This window comes from Poecile atricapillus, chromosome Z (genome assembly GCF_030490865.1).
Source record: "Poecile atricapillus isolate bPoeAtr1 chromosome Z, bPoeAtr1.hap1, whole genome shotgun sequence".
Lineage (NCBI taxonomy): Eukaryota > Metazoa > Chordata > Aves > Passeriformes > Paridae > Poecile > Poecile atricapillus.
This window is the reverse complement of record NC_081289.1, coordinates 56,659,126-56,680,354: the sequence shown is the minus strand read 5'-3', so window position 1 is coordinate 56,680,354 and position 21,229 is coordinate 56,659,126. Positions and strand designations below refer to the sequence as shown.

The 21,229-nt window shown below is 36.0% G+C and overlaps 1 protein-coding gene across 1 annotated transcript in view; it reads right to left on the bottom strand.

Moving 5' to 3' along the window:
• Positions 1-437: 437 nt before the first annotated feature.
• Positions 438-21,229, bottom strand: part of LOC131572972 (putative interleukin-17 receptor E-like) — a 42,678-nt gene continuing 21,886 nt past the window's right edge. The window contains exons 3-17 of the mRNA XM_058826445.1: positions 19,271-19,420; positions 18,440-18,549; positions 18,059-18,173; positions 16,382-16,426; positions 15,402-15,541; positions 15,010-15,081; positions 12,829-12,883; positions 12,012-12,175; positions 9,733-9,780; positions 9,018-9,075; positions 8,549-8,694; positions 6,011-6,070; positions 4,946-5,003; positions 2,333-2,387; positions 438-1,353 (exon numbers count right to left, since the gene is read on the bottom strand). Coding sequence (XP_058682428.1) covers positions 1,326-1,353; positions 2,333-2,387; positions 4,946-5,003; positions 6,011-6,070; positions 8,549-8,694; positions 9,018-9,075; positions 9,733-9,780; positions 12,012-12,175; positions 12,829-12,883; positions 15,010-15,081; positions 15,402-15,541; positions 16,382-16,426; positions 18,059-18,173; positions 18,440-18,549; positions 19,271-19,420 — 1,304 coding nt within the window. The 3' untranslated portion in view covers positions 438-1,325. The remainder of the gene's footprint in view (positions 1,354-2,332; positions 2,388-4,945; positions 5,004-6,010; positions 6,071-8,548; positions 8,695-9,017; positions 9,076-9,732; positions 9,781-12,011; positions 12,176-12,828; positions 12,884-15,009; positions 15,082-15,401; positions 15,542-16,381; positions 16,427-18,058; positions 18,174-18,439; positions 18,550-19,270; positions 19,421-21,229) is intronic.

The window sequence follows — 21,229 nt, the reverse complement described above, 5'->3', positions numbered from 1 at the left end:
TTTTGTTAATAAACTTTCTTTATTCCTTTTAGTTTTAAGCCTGTTTTGCTCTTGTTCTAATCTATATCTCATAGCAAGAAATAAGTTTTCTAGTAATTTTTTAGTTACTGTTTTAAAACCACAACAGTCAGGATAGTTCAGAGCTTCAACTTCACAGACAAAGTAATTAAGTGCTTTAGGAATGCTGCCCTGCCACCTCTACTTTTGGAGCTGCAGCACTGCTAGGAATGAGACTAGAGCTAATAGATATGCAGTCTAAATAATAAAGCTTTTATATAAAAGGAGTCGAGCAGAACTTGACTTCTCCTGCGCACACCAAAAATTCTTGTGTTTCAATGCAGTGGTTATGTCTCTAATACTGTACTCTGTAAATGTGTCAATGAATGACTTGAAACAAAACAAAACAATTTCAAAATCCCACACATTCAGATGGAAAATATTTTTTATTGATCAGCTTCTTGTTCCAGACCCTTAGTCCTCACCCATATTCCTAATCTCACATGATCAATTCCACATGGTTTCAGGATATGCTATTAATCATCTTCTAGTTGATTTTATTCCAAAGTTACACAACAGGAAGGATGTTTGACAGGACTATTCAGTGAAATAAAGGCCAAATGTTTAATAATCAGTACAGTGTGTAATATTATCCTGAACAATTGAGTATAAATACTGATATAATGGGGAAAAATATTTCCATTATTTCCATTAAACTGTTTCCTTCTAGACCAGATTTCCACAAGACAGTTTTAAATAGCTATCAAACCAAAGACATGTACCACCTCAGACAAATAGGAAAATTATCTCCAAGGCAAACACAAATGCAAACACAGGAAGCAGTTGTTAGATATACTTAAAGAACATGGTCTGTTATGGTGAGATCATCAGAATGGCATGACAAAATCAAAACAGGAAATTGCAAAGAAAAATAACATATCAAAGATGAGAAAACTTCCTCCATTCTTCATTTCTCAAAAACTGTTGGTTATGGTTTAAAAATTAAAGTTATAAACAAGAAAATCTGAAATCCTTATTCTATAGGTACACAAAGTACTCAGAGCATGTTTTGTATAAATGGGAAACATGGACCTGATTTTCTAAGTGATCTAAGACTTTTTTTTTAAAATACTGGGAAATAAGGAATCATAATCTGAATTTGTCATACTAGAATAGGCTCAACTTGCTAAATTTTTCACTCATGAGTATAATCTAATAGTCATTAGAAACTACTATCATGAGAGAGGACCAGTTAGACAAGATTTGCAAGTTGCACCAAAATACAATGTTGAGAAGATACTGAGGACCTTGGAAACATGTTGTTGAATTCAATGCAAGGACTGCACACTCTTCATCCTAGGAGAAAAACAGAAGAGGAAAGAAGATTGTTGTGAGGTTATTTCCTCTGAAGTGTGAAAAAATTCATTGCATTCATATATAGTTGGTGTAAAGTAACAAATCTCACCATTTGTCTACAGCTTGTGTATTTGACTGTCACAGTTCAAACAGCGCTTATATGAGCAAATAAACAAAACCAGGATACTTTATTCTGAACAGTATCCTCTGACAAGGGAAAAGCCAAAGACTGCCTTAAAGCAAGGATGGTAGCCCCTTCTCAACCACATGATTTGCACAGCTTTTGCAAGACTGCATCTTTTCCCCATCTTTGAACAAGGCTTTTTCAGACCATCTCTATTTTCTCTGGAGTTCTAGGTAGCTCCCATTCTTCTAGTTTGGCTCTGAAAGGTATCCTTAAAGGAAGAGAATTTTTAAGGGCTCAGGGTCTACCAAGTCATACCTCCATGGGCTGCATTATTTACTGATTTGTCTATAGGCTAGGACAAGTGTTTTGTAAAGAACTGTGGCAATAAGAAGCAGCACTGAAACAGCTGAGCAGACATGTCTAATCAGTGAGAGCACAGAGGGACCTGATCTGCATGCAAACATCAGTGAGAAAGCAGGGGACAGGTTCTAATAATGTGAATATCATGCACAGCACATCTGAGCTTGTTTCAGGGCTCTTGAAGGTTGTGTTGTTACTTTACACTTCCCACTTACACTGGTTGTCTCCCTTTCTCCTCACATTGGTAGCAAGGCAGCTACCTCTGATTCCAGACTGTGTTGCAAAGAGAGAAAGCAAGAGAAGAGAGAACACAGAAGCAAGGAATGTCTTCAGTGGAAAAGGGAGAGTTAAGAACCTGATATTCCTTCTAACGATATTCAAAATTTATTCAGCTATTCCTTCTGTGCCTGTAGCAAGGCCAGTGATATGGTTTTAAGATTAAAAACTCCATCCATTCCCACAGATGTTTTAAACTGTACATTACATGGATACCTGTGTGTCATGGCCTTTGCTAGGTTTCCATCACTGTGTGACTGACCATGAAAACCTGAGGGAACAAGTTCAAATATAGTTTGCCATTTCATTTTCATTACAATTCACACATTTATTCCCAGAGTAACTGATATGGGTTATTGTTTCACACAAAATACATAAATTTCTTATTTTATAGGTGAAATAATGTCTCAAAATATTTGGGTTTATTAAATAGAATCCAGAAAAGTGGTCAAAGAAAATAGAAAATTTAAAAGGAACACGAAGTTTTGCCTCCAGGTCAATGCTATTAAACGCAAATTTTAAAAAAAACACCATATTATTTTCGCATATCCATCCTTGGTAGAGTAAACAAGAGCAAGCCATTGTAATTCCCAAAGCATAACTACTTATAGAAAAATGCAATCCATTGTAGAATAATAAATTCTACGTGCCAGAAAGCTCTTCTTGAAGCCTGGGTAAAGAGCAGCCTTCCTGATGGTTAGACACACTGACTTTTTTATAATAGATGTTGTTATGACTGGAATCTTGTTTTTTAATAACATCATGAGTCTTCTGTGCACACTGACAGTGCTTGGTATTTTTAACAGTAACACTTAACATGCACATTTCTATTTTACAAAGATGTACACAGTATATATTTTCACTGTTTCACTATGCCATTACAAGATTATTTGTCATTTGCTTTGACATTTGTATAAATCATATTGTCACAAATTACGGACAAATCTCAAGGTTAATATTGCCTTCACCTTTATGTGGATGGGTTTTCTTAACATCTTATGCCCAAACACAATGTTACAGCATCCCAGTGTAACAGTTATCACCCTTGGTGACTCTTTCAAAAAACTTTCATCATGTTCTGATTTTAAAAGGCTAATGTTTAAGAAATACCTTTGTAATAGAAAATATGCATTTAAGTATACAAAAGTCCTTACTAGTTTTGCTGTTACTGATACATTAAAGAAGCAGCTGGTGGCTTCCAATTAGTCATTAAGAACATTGGAATTATTGCAATGAGACAGACCAGCCCAGTTCAGTATCCCACTTTTGACATTGACTTGTACAATCTTGATTACAGGGAGGTTTTGGGAACACTGGTCCACAGATAGAGATGGATTTATCTACAAACTAATGTAAATCACATTATCCTGAAACCTATGTCAGAATCCATGAAGCATAAGGTTAATGTGCAACGAACACAGTGTTCACATATTAAACTTCTGATATTCTTGTTAAGTGCATATTTTCTCCTTTTTTTCCTTAATTTTCACAAATTCCTAATCAGAAGAAAAAAAAACCAAAACAACAACAACAACAACAAACAAAACCCCCACACATATACAAACAAAACAAACAAACAAACTTGTGACAAAAAGTTCAATATTTAAATCAAATATGGTGCCCAAAAAGTTCTTTAGTCAGCTTTTAAAGTTACGTTATTTTCATTTAATACACAGACATATTCTCTCCACTATGAAGTGCAGGGAAATTCCAAGACTGACATCTCTAGAGCTTTTAATTATTTTACATGCTTTCATCATACTCTGCATTTGTTAAATAGAAAATATGAAAAATGAAAACGCATCCACACTGTATGAACCACAATACTCTGATTATTTAATTTTTTCATCTTGAGTGGGCTTGTTACAATTTTTTCAGTGGAGAAGAAACCTGAACTGGCATTATACGAATGATTACACAGGGAACTACATTCAGACTACAGTTTTAAGCTCCCTTCTTTTTATTATCAGGCTTCCAAATCTAAAGCTGTAGTTAACTGACAGGTGGTTTTAGACAATAGGGAAAATCTGTCACAGGACTCAGTATATTTACAGTGAGCTAGAAGGGGATGTTGATTGGTTGATTGGTTGTGAGTTTGGGAAAGTGTTTTTGGCAATGCTCAGATTGAGGCTTCTCTCAGCATGATTCCTTTAAGATTTTTTAGTTCTAAATTAGTCAATCTACTGCTGTACTGCTCACCATAAAGCCCCTTAGTTTGCTCTGAACTCACTAACTTCTACAATGCCTTAGTTTCAGGGCTTGGAAATTTAAAAATGTTTTGGTTCCATAGTGTATCTGAGTAGTGTATCAAATAATAATAATAAAAATAATTAAAATAATAACAATTATTATTATTGTTTTTGTTGTTGTTATATCCAGAAACAAACTTCTGCTTGCTGGGAAGTGGAGGGAAATGCTGCCCTCCCATTTGCAGAGGTGGGGAACTGACAGCAGGGCTGTGCTGCAGTCACTGCAATGGCAGTAGCATGTGCCTCTTGCCAAGGTGTGTTTTTAACTATTTACCTCATGTATTAACAGCAACGTAAATATAGGTGCAACACACAGAACCTGGCACAGGCTGGAAAATTCACCCAGGAAAAGCAGAGGCAGAAGCCAGCCACACAAGTTGCCCTTGCAGAGCTTATTAAAGTAGCTGATGAGGCACTGTCCATTGTCTATAAAGGAATCTGAGCATATCTAGCTCTCACGCACACATCCACATTCAGTCAGGTTAATCCCTCAGTTTTCCAGTGAAAATACACTTCACCTGAAATGCTCCTTTCTACAGAACCAAGACACAGTGCTCCTTTTCTTAGCGTGCATACTTACCACAGTAGGTATCACAGATCTGCAGTGGAACTGAATAATCTACATCTGTTCTCCAGCCCTTTTAAAAGAAAGAATTGAGGCTTATTCCCCTTTCAGTAGAACTGTTACTAATCACTTGTGTTAACAAAATGAGATTGCTTTATTAGTTTACTCAAGTGACTGCATTTTAAATGTTTTTAAACATAAACATATGGAGATTACTGGTCTAGTGTAATCACTTTTAGGTCTCTGATAGAGCTAATCATAATTTTTGTTGTTATTGTTGTCTGACAGAAAATGTCTTATTTACAAAATAAATAATTTATGTAGGAGTCTCCCCACCAAATTTCATTTCTCACTAGGGAAACTACTACTTTCATTACTCAGAAGGATCTTGCCAATCTTATTTTCATCTTGCTTCTTTCTTCCCAGCAGCAGAAAGTGAAGCTGAGAAGGGCCTTCCAGGGCAGCTACTGGAGCCTCAGAGCTCCACTCTTTCATTTCTCTCAGTGTCTGCTGAGAACATTAACTCCAGAGAGGCATAAACCTATCAGCTTCATGCTCATTTTCTGTGAATAAAATTTCTTAATAAAAGTCAGCTATGGAAATAGTGTGTAGAAATATCAAAAATAATTTGCTCAGTTCTGCTTTCTTGAGTGCTAATTCTAGACACCATGCAGATGCTGTGCTGTTTACTATATGCCTCACCTTTCTAGTCAATGTCAATTTTTGAAAATTCATCTATTATTTACTTGGGTCTTTTGATAGCTTGGAACTTTTTTTTTTTTTATGAAGGAACATATAAAGACAGAATTAGCAATATCCTGATGATATCCTTTTATCTGCCACAGACAAAGGAGCAAGATCATGGAGAGCAACTTCTCAGTTAATTAATGTCATCTCAAAGAGAGGTGGTGGCAGCATACCAAGCTATAAATAATGCTCTTTGCCAACTCAGTTTGCACAGTAATCATATTTAGCTGGGAGGAGAAAGCAATGAAAGTACCTGCTGGTTTGCTGGGGTTTTTAATGATTTTTTTATTAGTTTATTTTGTACAGGGTACCTGGCAAAAGTAAGACACATACCTGAATGCAAATTGTTGACCCACACATTTCCTGTGACATAGGGATTGAAACAGAATCTCCCTAATGAAAAAAGAATAAATAATATTTGAAAATCACTATTTTCCATACTCTGAAACAACGAAAACATACTGTGTCTCTCCAGCTCATTGCTTTGGTTTCCAATAATGGAAAATTAATGGAAGATTAGTTATTTTCAGAGATAGTCCCAGATCTCAATGACCATAAGCAGATGGCAGAGTTTTACCAAGCACAGGGTGGCAGCACAGGAAGAGGGCTAATGTTACTGTATTTTATGGAGCATCATAAGGAGGACACACTCCCTCCACAGTTTGCTTTCTCCCATCGTCTTCATTTCTTTTCCCTGGTGTATGAGCTGAAGGAATGACCCTGTCTTTACAGTTCTTCTGGACTTCCCATCCCATTGTATGCAGAGAACAAGCTGAGCCTTAGGCTAAAATTGTCCTAAATGACTGGCTTGACATTTAATATTTGATTGATTATGGTTTGTCCTCAAAATAATGTTTGTTACTCCACCAATAGCTATGAATCCCACACCATTCTCTTCAGCGTGGTAAACTCCTAAAGTAATTTGGGGGAAATTAAGTGAATATGTATTTCTTTTTTCAAGCACGACTGAAGAGAAATTAATAGTTAAAGGATCAACATTGGTTTATGGGAACACAGAGTTAGGTCTTGATGAAAACTTTGTCTATACTGATCATGGTGTTGAGATAGGAACTGTATGTAATTTATGTGGGGTCTCATTCTGTCACAGTAGCAGAGGACATAACAGCTTTGTACCACAGGGAAGAAAACACCATTTTTAAATGCATCATTGCCTTCATGAAACACACACTTCGATATCTAGATGTGCTCCACGATTATCCCTTTTACTTAGCAATTCACACAGGGAACCTTTTAAACCAGAAACTCCACAGATTTCATGTGAAATAGACCAGTTGAAGGGTAGTGCTACTGAATGTTCCCTGTGTGTTGACAACTCTTCTATCATGCAGATGTCCATCTCTGCCAGTAATACAGCACTTTCCAGACAGCTTTTCCCATAAGGACAGACTCTTGATGTTACCATTAATGCCCTCTGTGGTCCATTACACAGGTCCATTAACTAGAGATAGCTGTTTTTTCCCAGGTTTTTCCCCATGATTATTCAGCTTTGGGATCTCCTAGAGAACCAATTTATCGTCTTATGCTTATTCACGTCCTCAGATTGAGCTGAGTTGGAAAACCCTGTTTTTAAGTTACAGTCAGCACCAGAGGTGCAATAACGATCTAAACTGATTTATTATTCAGAAAACAAATTCAGTGTTCAGTGTCCAGCCCATTATGTTTAAGAAATCCTTGTTCATAACTGCCAAGTCATCAGCTAAGCCCTGGTATGTGCACTCTTCTACAGCAGTACAGTAAAATCACAAATACCTGAAAAAGGCACCATTGCACTGTGTCCCTGCATAGTGGCAAATAAGTACAGCTGGAATATACCTTAAAGAGAGGATAGATGTAGGAGCTATGTTTGTGTGTTCTAAAGCACATTCCCCCACAGGGAAGTGAAGTCAACAGGAGTAACAAATTCAAATCACAATATCTAGATTTCTCAAATTTCTCAAAATTCATCATATGCCATCTCATACACCTGGTCAGTGAAGCAGACAGCAGCAGCACATATTTAGCAGTGGACATGGGACTACTGAGGAGCTGACTGCTGAACCAGAGGGATGTCTTTCAGCATGGTGGTCCAAATAGCTACTAGGATATATCCTGCTAATATTCTTGTTTGAAAAATAATGCTATGGCCACTCTTTTGCTCTTTGACCTCACTTTCCTTATGTGTCTCTCAGCAGATCACAGTTTGGGCCAACAAGGTGACTTGGCAGAGTTAAAGGGAACACCACAGTGCTGCACTGAAAATGTGTGGGGTGTGGACTAAATTGCAAGGGAGGAATGAGGCTCTCATGATTAGCCACTGCCTGAAACTGAAGTCTCACCCTCCCATAATCTTTTCCCACTCTGTCCCCACTTTATTGGAAGAAGCAGTTGTGTAGCCATACAATCAGCTCAGAAAGATAATTTGGCTGAAAACTAACCCTTTTTGCATGCTGAATTTGTATTGGCAGCTGTGACATTTAGAGTTCATCATAGATTGATGGCTCAAGTCTTACATTTCATGATGTGTGATTTGCCGGGTCAGCTATATCAGTGACCCATCTATGAAATATTAACAGTAACATTTGCTATATACATAATACAAACACCACACTACAAAAATTACATTAAAATAATATTAACCACTCAATAGTCACATCCTTTGATGTGACTCATTTCACTTCAGGATCTTTATTTCTTGTTTCAGTGTGAGATCAGATTTAGAACTACATGCTTTTAAAATGTTCCAGTAATTGTTCCAATATGTACATGGTTTATTAATGGATTCAAGCTGCAGAACAATAAATGAAATCATAAATTAATAAAGTTAGGTATGTTTAAAAGTCTTACAATGTTTAAGAATCAATATATACAAACCACAGAGACTGAATGGTGCATCCCAAGAGATTCACATGAAGCCATCTGCGTCTTGTTACACACAAGCACTGAGAACTGTGCCTTGATCTGGGATGTGAAGAAAACTTCTATTTGTTCTGCAACTGCAGCAGTCCTCATTTTCCAGGCTGATATTAGGGGAAAAGACTTACTTTTAGATGTACAAATACCGTACATTATATCCTAAATTGATGCCTAAAATAAAAGCTTTTTGTAAGTGCTATCAAACAATATGCAAGTAATTATTTTGTTTCCTGCAAGTTACTTTTTATACCAATGAACACTAGATCTTCTGAGGATACATAGAAGTAACAAGCTGTCAAATCTCTTTGACTTAGTTTACAATTTAGAGTATTGTGAATACTTCTCGCTTAAAAGAGACAGGTTATATCTAGTGATTTAAATATTTTCCACAATATAACGTTATCCAATTTTAAAAATATATATTTACCTGGAAATTCTCCATGAGCAAATGGACATTTAATCCAAGATCCTCGTTTGGTTGTAAACTGAAAGCAGAGAAATTTGTTAGGAAAAATGAATTTTCTATTTCAATCTGTGGCAAAATATTCAACTAGTGATGATCAGGGCATTCCAGAAAGTTGCAGAAGATTAATTTACAGCTTTCCTGCTTTATGGTATCTTCCAACCTTTGACATAAATTAGATCCCCTAATTCTTCAGGTATTTATAATTGTGCATATTTTACAGAAATACCTGGTTCCACTGACTTAAAAGTGTTCTAAAAGAAAACAATAATACGCCTGTATTAGCCTTTACTTGGCATTTTTTTCTCAACTAGAATAGTAAGAGATTCTCCATTAAATTTACTGTATTGATCATTTTATTCTTAAATATTTACTACAAAAAACTTTATGTGTTAAATTTAGCACATTCTTCAGAGTTTGCATTGACCAAAACCATTTTTTTTTTCTTGGTTTCCTTAAACAGAAAAAATGAAGGGCAGAATCTGACCTGTGTCCTATCTATCATTGCTGTTCACTTCAAAACAATCACCTTCTAATCTAATCTTTCATTTTTCTTTCATTCTCAGTTCCCATTCACCAGAGCTACAAAAAAAAAGTTGATCATAAAGACCATCAGCATCTCAAGTTTTTTAGAGACAGAAAGACAGTTAATTTATGTTTTATAAAGAAATCCCTTTACCTTCATGCAAAGTCTTGGGTGAGTGTCCACACGAGAATATTTAACCTGCTGGAAGACAGAGCACTCAGCATTAGCTAGTTTTATTAACTAGTTTCACAAAATCAACTATTGAAAATGTTCATGCTTTGATTACTGAGAAGGCAACTGGTTTGTTGACTTCATAAACACCCCAGGAAGTTAATCGCATAAAATGATTAGAAACAACTGCTGCTTTGGGTTACTAAATAATTTGCTTCTTTTTATCTGCAACATGTAGTATTTTTTATGGTCAGCCTGACCCATTAGAGCTTAATTAATTGATTCCATGGTGTCTTGTGCAAAATTGTCATTACACAGTTGTCTTGTATCAACCCGTTATTTGCCACTCATGAATAACTCAGCAGAACAGTTAAACAGACATCCAAAAATATTCCACCATCAGTTGAGAAATCTTTGCATTTTCCATACCCATATTTCAGAACGTAGGCTGAATTTTAGAAATCCCCTTAGGCAATCCACAAAATACTGTTTACTTGATTAACAACTCTTTACCCACCAAGGGCTTCACCACAAAAAGCTTTGTCTTATATAAACAGTTGCTACACATATAAGTGATCCTACTTAAATAAACCCTGTTGCTCAAGTGACTGAGCACAATATACAGCCAAACTCTTCCTTCCTGTAACCTCCTTTGAGAACATAGCAGTGTCCCTGGAGATAGTCCAACTGTCAGACCTGGAGACAGCATTGTCATTGACAGAGAAAGCCCCAGCCTCAGTAAAGAGTAATGCAGCTTTTGTGCCTAAGTCAGCACATGTGCACAGTATTGGTGGCCTTATGTGGATTTACAGAGCAACTGGCCCTGTCTGAGAAATCTGCAGTGGTTTCCAGCATACTGCAGAGATGATTTTCAGGGTTACAGTACAATAAATGGACCAAATTCAATATCAAACTTCTCAGAATTAATGAGGGGAAAAAAAGGGAATTAATTCTGTCCATAAATGTTGATGATCCTTTTGGATCCCTTCCAGCTCAGGATACTCTGTGGTTCTATGATTAATATTAATGCTCAACCATTTAATGCAATCAGTAAATACAGATAAACACTCATACTCCATAATAAAGTTGGATTTTGTTCTGGTAACAGATACAACCATTACCAGCCAGACCTCATTTAAATCTTTTTTCTTTTTTTTTTCTTTTTCTCTCCTGCAAGCAATAAGTTGTTGCCAGCAGATGAATAATCCCCCAGGGATCACTCACATCTAAAATTAAATTAATCTGTTTTTTCGAGATCAAAGCTTTGTTGGAACTCACAAATGATAAATCTGAAGAATCACTAAAGGCTTGGCCAGGAGTTCCTAATCGCAAAAGCATTCAACAGTCTTGAGTCAGCCCCACCCCCTCCTCTATCATGTCATCGGAATAACGATGTTAGTCCAAAAGTTTCAAAATTATTTGATTTTATTTGCCTTTTCAATTGTTACTCTAAGTTTACTATCTTCTCTCCACAATCAGGCAAGCCTGAAACTTACTTTTCATTATGAAATTAATTCTAATGAACCTCAAAAACCCAGAGCATTCAGCATGATCAGATTTCAGATTGAAGTGTTAAGCCATTCAAGACACATGCATTTGAAAACCCTTCTCAGCTTGAGGAAAAAAAAGTGCTGGAAAAACTAAGGGACACAAGATTTCAGCATCCATAATTTCAAGACATTGGACCAGGTTGAGGAAGACACTTCAGAAAGATCTTAATTACAAAACAATTGTGCCCTACCAAAGTACTGTTATGTCTCCAGAAATATTTAAAGATATTTAGCTTTATCTTATTTACATTTTTGGTGTCTAAATGTTAAATATCTAAATCTGTTCTAATCACAATAGACCCTTGTGACAGTAGAAAGAAGGCAGTACCATCAGAGAGAAATCCCTCCAACCTGTTATGCCTATCTACAGACAAGAGCTGTCCTCACAATATGTCTGTATCCCTTACTTTAAAGGAAATCTGACATGAATTATAAATAAAAAGCAGATTCTATTTACCCCAAAGAATTTAGCAAACATTACTAGCTGCCCAGTCATCTCCACTTTTTATTTCTTTATAATGAGTCAGTGACCATTTTGAATAAATCATGTGATTAGTGTGCAAGAACAGACTGTGATTATGAATAGTTTTAAGTATCAGAGAAGAAGAGAGGAATTTGCAACTGCTGTTAATCCAAAGTCTAGTTCTTCACATTATGCCTTTGGTGATGCACTTCAATCTCACATTTTTAATTAATCCACATAGCTCTTACTTTCTCAGGAGAATTTTTGAAAGAGTTTTCTATATCTTCACAATGGTCATTCGACTTGGTGAACCTGCATAGGTTAACCACAACAAGGACAGGACAGGCTGGCTCCCAAGCAAGGGTTTGTGTTGATGGGTTATAAACAATATTGTCCCATAGCACCTGTGTATCTGTGCACAAAGAAAGAGGGAAAACATTTTTCAAAATGTCCAGACAGGAATCAACACAGTTAACAAGTCTGGTACTTATTGTATATGTGCTTTAACCCAAAATCTTGGACTTCACACAATAAAACACTTTTTAGGCTACTCTTATTTCTATTTGTCTGGTAAAACATTTACTTTCATAAGTGCTAATAAGACAATTTCATTTTCAGTTGTCATCTCAGAACAAATTCGGACATGGCTGGAATATTTTTGTGGGTAATTTCCCCTTAAGCATGGAAGGCACAAAGATACTCCCTGCACCCTCCTTTAAGTAGGGTATTTGACACCTTCTTCAAATGTCTCAGTGAAGCACTCACTCTTCAAGCACTCAGCTCACTTCTAAGCTGACCTTTTATTCCTCCTGGCCAGTTTGCATGTCACTTAAGAAAATGGGGGAAATAACTAGAAAGTTACTTAGTGTTTATGTTGGCATGAACTTGGTGAACTATTTGGTCTGAAAGTAAGTTGTTTTATCTACCCACAGTAAAACAAACCAATATGATGATTTCCTTGAAGTTTTGCAATACATTTTTTTCACTGTAGATTAATTTAAATTGTTACATACTAATGGAGCTGCTGAAAGTCACTCCTATAAAGAGTAATCACAAAGTACTTGCCATTTTCAAAGGGGCAAAGTTGTATCCTCCTTGCATCTGGAAATGCCAGCCAACCCTACAACCAAACAGTGGACATTAGAGGTTGTCAGACACATTTTTAACATTTCAGGTAAAATGTGTCAGAAAATTTTTCCACCAAAGGATTAGGATGCTATGTTTGTTAGAAAGCTTTGGAAGTTGTTTTTTAAAAGAAGTTTTGCACTATATTTTCATTTTATTAGTACTCCTACTATTTTTAAGTCATATATTTAGTCCAATTTCATTTAGAAAGTCTTCCAGATTAATTTTCATTAAGTTTCTCACAGCGACATTACTTTCTAGGAGTATCAAAACATTCAATAATCATAAGATCTCCTGGCCTGGGCAGTGGTAAAGGATGCATCCTTAAAATCTGAAGGCTAACACTTAACCCAACCTTCAAGTGTATGTGCATGGCTGCTGTTATACCCTATTTATGTAGACTCATGTGCAAATGTTTCTGTTATTTAGAGTTCTCATCTGTTTGCTCAGCAATCCTATTGCAGAATTTTCTGTGTATACACTGAGAGGAATAATACTTTTCTAGTGGCCTCATATATTCAGAGTGGGATGAAAAAAATCCTTAGGCTTGGAAGAGACTTGGTGGTTCAGCTTGTGTATTTAGGCATGTGATTTTAGGTCTCATAATGTACACATCTAATCGTGACTGAAGTCCCCAAATTACTGTCACAGTAGTCTTATTGTGCAATCTACAGCACAGTCCAGCACATCCCAAAAGGGCCATCTGCCTTTGGTCAGTTGAGCAACTGACTGCATTAATTACATCTCTATTGACTGTAAGAGACTGGACACCTAATTCAAATGTAGATATCTATATTTGGATGTCTACATTTAGATATCTTAATCTGCAAGGTAAATCCAACCCCAAATTTCACTGAGAAAACTAGGTTCACATAGTAGCTTTCTATGTTATCAAAATAATTTTAGATTTGTTTGGGACCTTTTATTCCTTGCATAAAAGACATTCCAAAATCTCACTTCTCGGGTTATCAGAAAAATCTGTAACTAATCTGAATATATTCATGGAATGAAGTTTATCCCCCTTCATTCTCATTGAAAGAGTGGCTTTTGTTTAAAACATAACTTATTTTTCCTTATAAGTGACCCTTCTGATCTCTATTTACACAGCAAACATATTTTCTCTTTGCATGTGTCTTACCAGGCTAATGGAAACATGGTATTTGAATCTCCTTTGTAAAACAGTATCTTCATTTCCCAACCACCACAGATTTCTTATATACATCTTCCTTTTGAATTAATCTTTCTGGAATATGGATACAAGAATTCCTTACAGTATTTCAAAGGCCTTGCCCATACTTTTCTGTTAGCTTGGAATAATCTAACTTTTGTTCATGTTTACATCATGGAAGCAAGCTAGTTAATCACCCTGTGATCAACTATTTCACCCAGATCTTTTTCTTCCACTGTTATTTCTAAATGAGGACTTGCATCTTACAAAGAATTCTTTTTATTAGAGCAAGTGCATGAACTTGCACATCATATTTTACACTTCTTCATCATCATTCAGTTATGTCACATATGAAGATCTCTAGTCTCTTCCAATTACGCTGACCCTCTTCCATGTTTGATTACACGTCCCAGTTGTGTTCCAGAAAATGCATTTTTTGCCCATGTCCTTGATGAAAACATTTATATGAGAATCACTCTACATGTCGTCCTTAAATAACCTCCCTACCAGCACAGGCCCATCCAACAGGAGTTGCTGAGTTAGCCCTGCAGCCAGGTATTATCTACCACTCAAATCTTGTTCTCACTCTCAGTTTCCTCAATTCCTGTTTTAGTTTCTCATGCAATACTATATCAAATGCTGCTGAAATTCAGTCAGATTAAGTCTTCTGTCTTTCATTTTTATAAAAGATCAGTCAAAATAATATTACACAACAAATTCCATAAATTATTGTAAATTTTATCCCATTTTCTTCTGATGGCTGTATTTTAATAAGCATTTCCTAAAAAATCTCTTCCTTACATTCATGTAATCCTAAGGTCAAAAAAGCCTTAGTCAAAAACTTGGATCTAAAGCCTTTTTCTTCAGGTTTTTCCTCCTTTCTTAGCACAAATGCCTGATAAAATTTCTTTAATAAGAAACACAAACATATACCAAATTCCAGACCGCATTACCTCAATGCAAAGACAAGGGAGCAGCTGAGAATATTTCAGAGAAACGGATTTAAAAGATTCCTTTCCTTTTATCTGAAATTAAAAAGATGGTCATAAATCCAGGACAGTAAATGACTTTTAATAAAGCTAAATGATAGCTACAGATTATATAGATATGGATAAATACAGACAGAGATGATAGAGATGATATATAGATATAGATTAAATATAGATACAGACATAGAGATATAGATATAGATCTCTATATATAGATATATAGATATAGATGATATAGATGATATAGATATAGATAGATATAGATAGATATATGGCATTTATTATAACCTTAATGAGCATTGCCACCTCCAAGGCACCCCCCACCAGTTTCCCAAACCACTGTGATTTTAACTTACCACAGCAAATGCCCCAACATCTTCACAGGTAAACCATTTGTGGCACAGGCGAACATAATAATCTTGATCTTGGGGAAAGTTGGATACATTCACTGTTAAAATTCTCCTTGCCCTGTCTAAATTATAATCTAACTTTCCAGCTGAAAAAAAAAAAAAAAAATCAAGCATGAAATTATTTCAACTGTTTCTTTATTACTTTCTTATTTCTATGTTATCTATTCATAAAAGGTACAGAATATATTTCATAACTTGATGGAGATGAAACTCAACATCTACAGATTCTTACTTAGAATGTTTGAAATTATTACTTTTCTACTGATAATCCTAATGTTCTTTTATGAGATATAATTTTCATTCAACATTTTTTATCTTAGAACTTGTAATACTGAGAGGCCAAGACATGTGCCAATTTTACCTGAACCTTAGTACCTGGAATCTTATGTAGTTTATGTACAAATATTTGAAATATACACACTAATACTATTATAAGGGCTGATTACCCCAAGATTGTAATTTTCTTACATAGAGAATATGTGCAACTATGATTGACAAATGCAATATGTGGAAGGAATATTTTTTTATACATATATTCACAGGTATGCCAAAAGCAGTATAGCTTTTTGGAAAATTAATTTTGATCTATTTATGCGGTCTGTCTATAGGCAAAACATAAAAACAGCAATCCAAAGTGCATTAAAAAAACACAAATCTATTTCCAAAAGTTTAGAAATCAAATAGATTATCAAAACCTTTACTTCCCATGTAGCATATTCAATAGAAATATATTTTCAGAACATTACCATGTACCATTTCAATAGAAATACATTTCCAGAACATTACCTATCAACTATAGGGTAATTATAAGAAGTGATAGTTGGAAATAATATTTTTTTCTCCTTGCTCATTTAAGAATGAAAACATGTAATTTTATAGGTTACCAGAAATATCTCAGTTCTAGGTTGCATAGAAGATCAGCTCACCCGAACAAGCTGGAATATATTTTCCCACATCACTGTTTCTGCAGTCTGCAAAGTGGAAGGCAGAGTTTGTCTCAGTGCTGCTTTATTCATATAACTATGTAAACAACCTGCCAAAGTATCCAATAGATTCCCAACAGGAAACCTCTCTCATTCCTCTTTTTTAAGGCAGATTTACATACATTTTTAGATAAATGGCAAAAGAGAGAAGTACTCTTCCCACACATAGAGATTAGATCACAATATGCCTTAAGGATCTATCTCCCCAGTCTGGGGTTTCTACTGGGAAGCCTTATCAGCAGTTAAGGCTGCAGTTGAAAATATAACAGCACACTTTTTTACCCAGAACCTAACAACAATTTGAGTAATAATATTTATTTCAGTTACTTTTTCCTTGAAAAACAACTCCTGTTGTTTATCAGGCTCATTTCTCTGTTATCAGTTATTCTCTATTTTTGCTATTCTGACTCCAGCCTTAGAAAGAAATGCCCTATCTAGCTTCTAGGGAGCTTACCAGAATTAGAAGCCATGCAAGACTTTCAGAGTATCTGGTATTTTTATCTCCAAAACTTAACTCTTAAGAACATTAAAACAAATTTTCATGTGTTGCTTTCACTCCCCCTTGCATAACACAGTATTGGAGCAGCACTTTAATTTCCCCACAGAGTTCTCTTCCAGGAAGAAATACTTCCTATTTTCATTTGCTCACTCACCCTGGTAATGTGTCTTAAAACTGGGCTTCAAAAAACCTTGTTTCCACCCCTCTTTGTTCACAAAGTATTTATATACTTCAATAGTGAATCAGGATTTATAAGAAAATTAAAGACTTTTTAAGCCCAAAATGGCCTTACTTGTACAAAAATGTCAAACCATGTATCAGGGATGACACTGTACCAAGGGGCAAGGGCAAGAATCACCCACCCATGGGCTCTGGAGGTGGGAAGGCTGGACAATCCCAGGCATGGGATAGAGCAAAGGGTCTCATGTAATTTTTTGCTTTTTCCTTCCCTGGCTACACTGTATCTTGGTTGGACCATGGTGCTGAATATATTTTTGTATGGACGTGGAATTATTTGTAAAAATAATGGAATTACATGGAATAGTTTGTAAAAAATTGGTAGGCACTTCACCCCAAAAACTAGAAAATGGAAAATGTGACCTTATCTTTTAGTTACATGTAAACAGGCTATAGAACACCTAATTAATGAAAGTAAAAATAAATTTCCATAGATTTTCCTATTAATCTTTCCTCAGCTTCTGAAGCCACCCCTGGGCCACCCATGCAGAGAAGCAGAAGCTCCATCCATCACATCCTGCACAGAGAGCAGGCAGGGATGAACCTTCAGGCAGAGAAAGAGCAGGTGCCAATCACAAGAAGGGCAACTGGGATAAACGCATTCTGTAAATTAAGTTTTCCACATACTTTTAGATATAAACTCTGGGTTTTATAGCAAGTCAAGACTTATACTTGCTAACAAAAAAAAAAAAAAATTATGAAACATAAACTAAGCCTTGTCCTAGCATAGGTGATTTACCATCAGTTAGATCAGTGTATCCCACAAATCAGAACCCAGTTTGTTCTTTTGCCTTTGAGGGGTTTTTTTGTTGTTTGGTTGATTTGGGTTTTATTCTTTTGCAAGATATTTCTTGAAAAGCATCTGATTTAAGATGTTTTCCTACCTTCAACATAGTATTGCTGACTCAGCTTGACTTCACAGTAATGTGGTACAGTTTTCATGGTCACATAGATGTGTTGTGCTACGTTGACTTCAATGCAATTGAATTGGACCTGTACCTGTTTAAAACATTTATAAAACTGAGTTCACACATGGCTTCCAGATACAGAAAAACCTCTGGTTAAGATGTTTAAGAAATAAATATTCTTCCTTCAGATATATTTGCATTTAAAAGCAGCATTAAGCAGTCAATATGGTAGCATTGGGAATGTAAAAGTAGATACAACTTAATAAAAGGATTTCAAAGAGCATCATTATTTCTAATCCAGGATGTTGCTATCACCTTCACATTTAGAAATCCAAATATTCACAAAAAGAAGTTTACCTTCTTTCCATTAAGCATCTTGCTTTTCTTCCTAGTGAATCTCACATTTGTGCACTGAGATTGCTGTGTGTCCAGTGAAAAAGAGCATATTTCCAGCCCACGGACATTTTCTGAAACAAGTTAGGAACAGATTGCAAAAATGTAATTTAAGCATCTTTAAGAAGAACAAAACCTTAAATTAAAATACACCATATCATAAGCTTTCCTTCTAAGTGAAAGGCACATGTATTTTATCTCTGCAAAAAAAGGGACAGTATATATAACTCACACATGGGAGTAGGAACAAGGATTTATTATAGATTGCTATAACTGAAGCTTTAAATGCAAATTTTAAAAATAAACCTATTAACTCTGAGTGAAGCAACTAGGAAATACCTAAATGGTAACATGAAGCACATGAATGGCAAGGTGTTAGTAAAAATAGACTACACACAGGAAGTTCATGTACTTCCATTTTATTTTAGTGCAGAACTGTAACTGCAGATGAATAAACTGTTTCTCCTTCTGTAAGGGCAGTCACTCATGTCCAGATTATCAGAGCAGACAGATATCGTGTGTGTCTGCATGGATGTCAGAGATAGAAAGAAAAGGGCAGCTGTGTGCTTGGGGCACTGGCAGAAGACAAGTTATGTGTGTTACATTGGAAGGTAGAATTCATTATCTCAGTTCTCAGTCACTTTGAGAACTGTTTTGTAGTAAAATGCTTTCATAAAAATATTTTTCTGATGTTACATGAAAACAGCTTGGTCCAATATATTACAATATGGAGTAAGTTTGGCTGAAATAAGCAAAAAATGAACGAAAGAGCTCAGTAACAAAACTGATTCCTACCATCCAGACTGAGTGTTCCTTTAATGTTTAAATGAAGAGAGCATGGGCTTCCTTGGACACATTTCATCACTGTTGAGATCTTCATGCTTTTCAGTACCATAGAAGGTAAAGATGCAGGAGCATCATGGCAGAAGCTGTTAAAAATGTCACCTGCAAATGCAAACACAAGGACAGAGAAAACTCATCGTACACAGGATGTCTGGGGGAGAGCAAGCACTACAGGGGAAGTTCCAGCTCTCCTGAAATAAGTAAGAAAGTCTCCGCTGACCAGCAAAGCCAGTACTTTGCCTAAGACTTTCACACAGCCAACATACCTGGTTGGCTTCACTAGCAATTTTAGGGGGTTGGAATAAATTTCTAGGCTTAGGGAAATGTTCACCCACAAGAGGAAGCAATCACACTTCTACCACCTAAGGTTAGCAGAACATGGCTAAACTAATAATTTATATAAACTTTTTTCAAAAACATTACCTGCATATTGTGAGCACTCTCATAATAGTACTTTAATTTTAGGACTTTCTGATGGTCTCCATTGCTGTTAAAATTTCCCTTTCACACAAGAGGGCACCATTGCATTCCTAGACATGGAAGAGTACCCTACACCTACTGGATTTCCTTCTGCTTTAGACCAGAACAACAAGAGCAGAATAAATATTATCCAGGCCTTCTTCAAGGCACAGAACACAGTAATCAGCAGGCAAAGAACACAGCTACTATGCCTTCTTCTATTTCACTGTGTGATTTTAGTCATTCCAAAGCCTTAGGAAATGGGTTTGCAGAGCTAAAACAGTAGGCTAGTAAAAATGGAAAAAATAGACATAAATAAAACCTCATCAGTTAGCATATTTCACCTCTTTCTACTTCTCAGTCTGCCCTACACAGAAATCAGTTGTTTATTTATGAATTTATATCGGTACAGTGAATTTAATCCCCAGTGCATTCCTTGGGCTTCTCCACATCCATTGTTTGCAGTCCTGAAAACTAGTAATTCAAGAAACTATCAGAACAAATAGCCAGGGAATTGGGTTTTGTCCCTTGGCTTTGTGGTATGCAATGCAGCACAGTTCTTTTTAGCTCTAACTATATAACTATTATTTCTTTGAAATGTTTCATAGCCTTCTTCCTTCCATACATAGCATGAAAGTTAAAAACCACCCAAGTAAAAAAAGTATTTTATTGACCATTATCCTTTCCCCTGGTGAGAGGCTAGAAGAACAAAAACATATATATATATATATATATACCATTCAGCTGTTCAAAATGCTCCTAGAAGGACTTCAGGAAGAATTGCAAAAGTATGAAAGTATGAAACAGCCGTGCCACAATACTGTGCTTGCCATAAAATTCAGGATAGCACTTCTAATGGAATCATCAAGAAAGGGTGCATCCCTCAATGTCAAGCCAAGAGCTGTTCTCAACTGTGGATGCTCATTGACTCACATGGAAGACAGATCCACAGCTCTCGCAGAGGAAAGGTAGGGTGTGGAGAAGGAAAGACAAAGCATATCCTTACTTATCCTTCCAACCCCTCAAGAGAAGGAAAATGCTCTAAATTCAAAGACTGAAAGTGTATTAACCTGAACAGGACTTCTTCCTAACTTATGAGATCATAATTTTCCCAGTGTCCATTGTCAAAGATCAGATACTGATACTGCAGAACGTCAAGACAGGCTGAAATAAATGTGGCATCTTTGCTTAAGTCTGTTAGGCCTTAAGTGCTCTCACACCTGATATCAGGAGAATTAAGTCCTGCATGATACATATCACATACATACGGTCAGAAGGGACAAACCCTTCACACCCGAATCTCCGCTCTGTTTGTCTGGTTTTGTGTCATTGAGCATATTTTGGAGGCAGCAGGATATGCTGATATGAACCAAGTGGAAAAGCATGGGAAAACAAGGACACTTTACCTCAACTGGCAGTAGATCAACTCTGAATTATCCAAAGAAATATTGG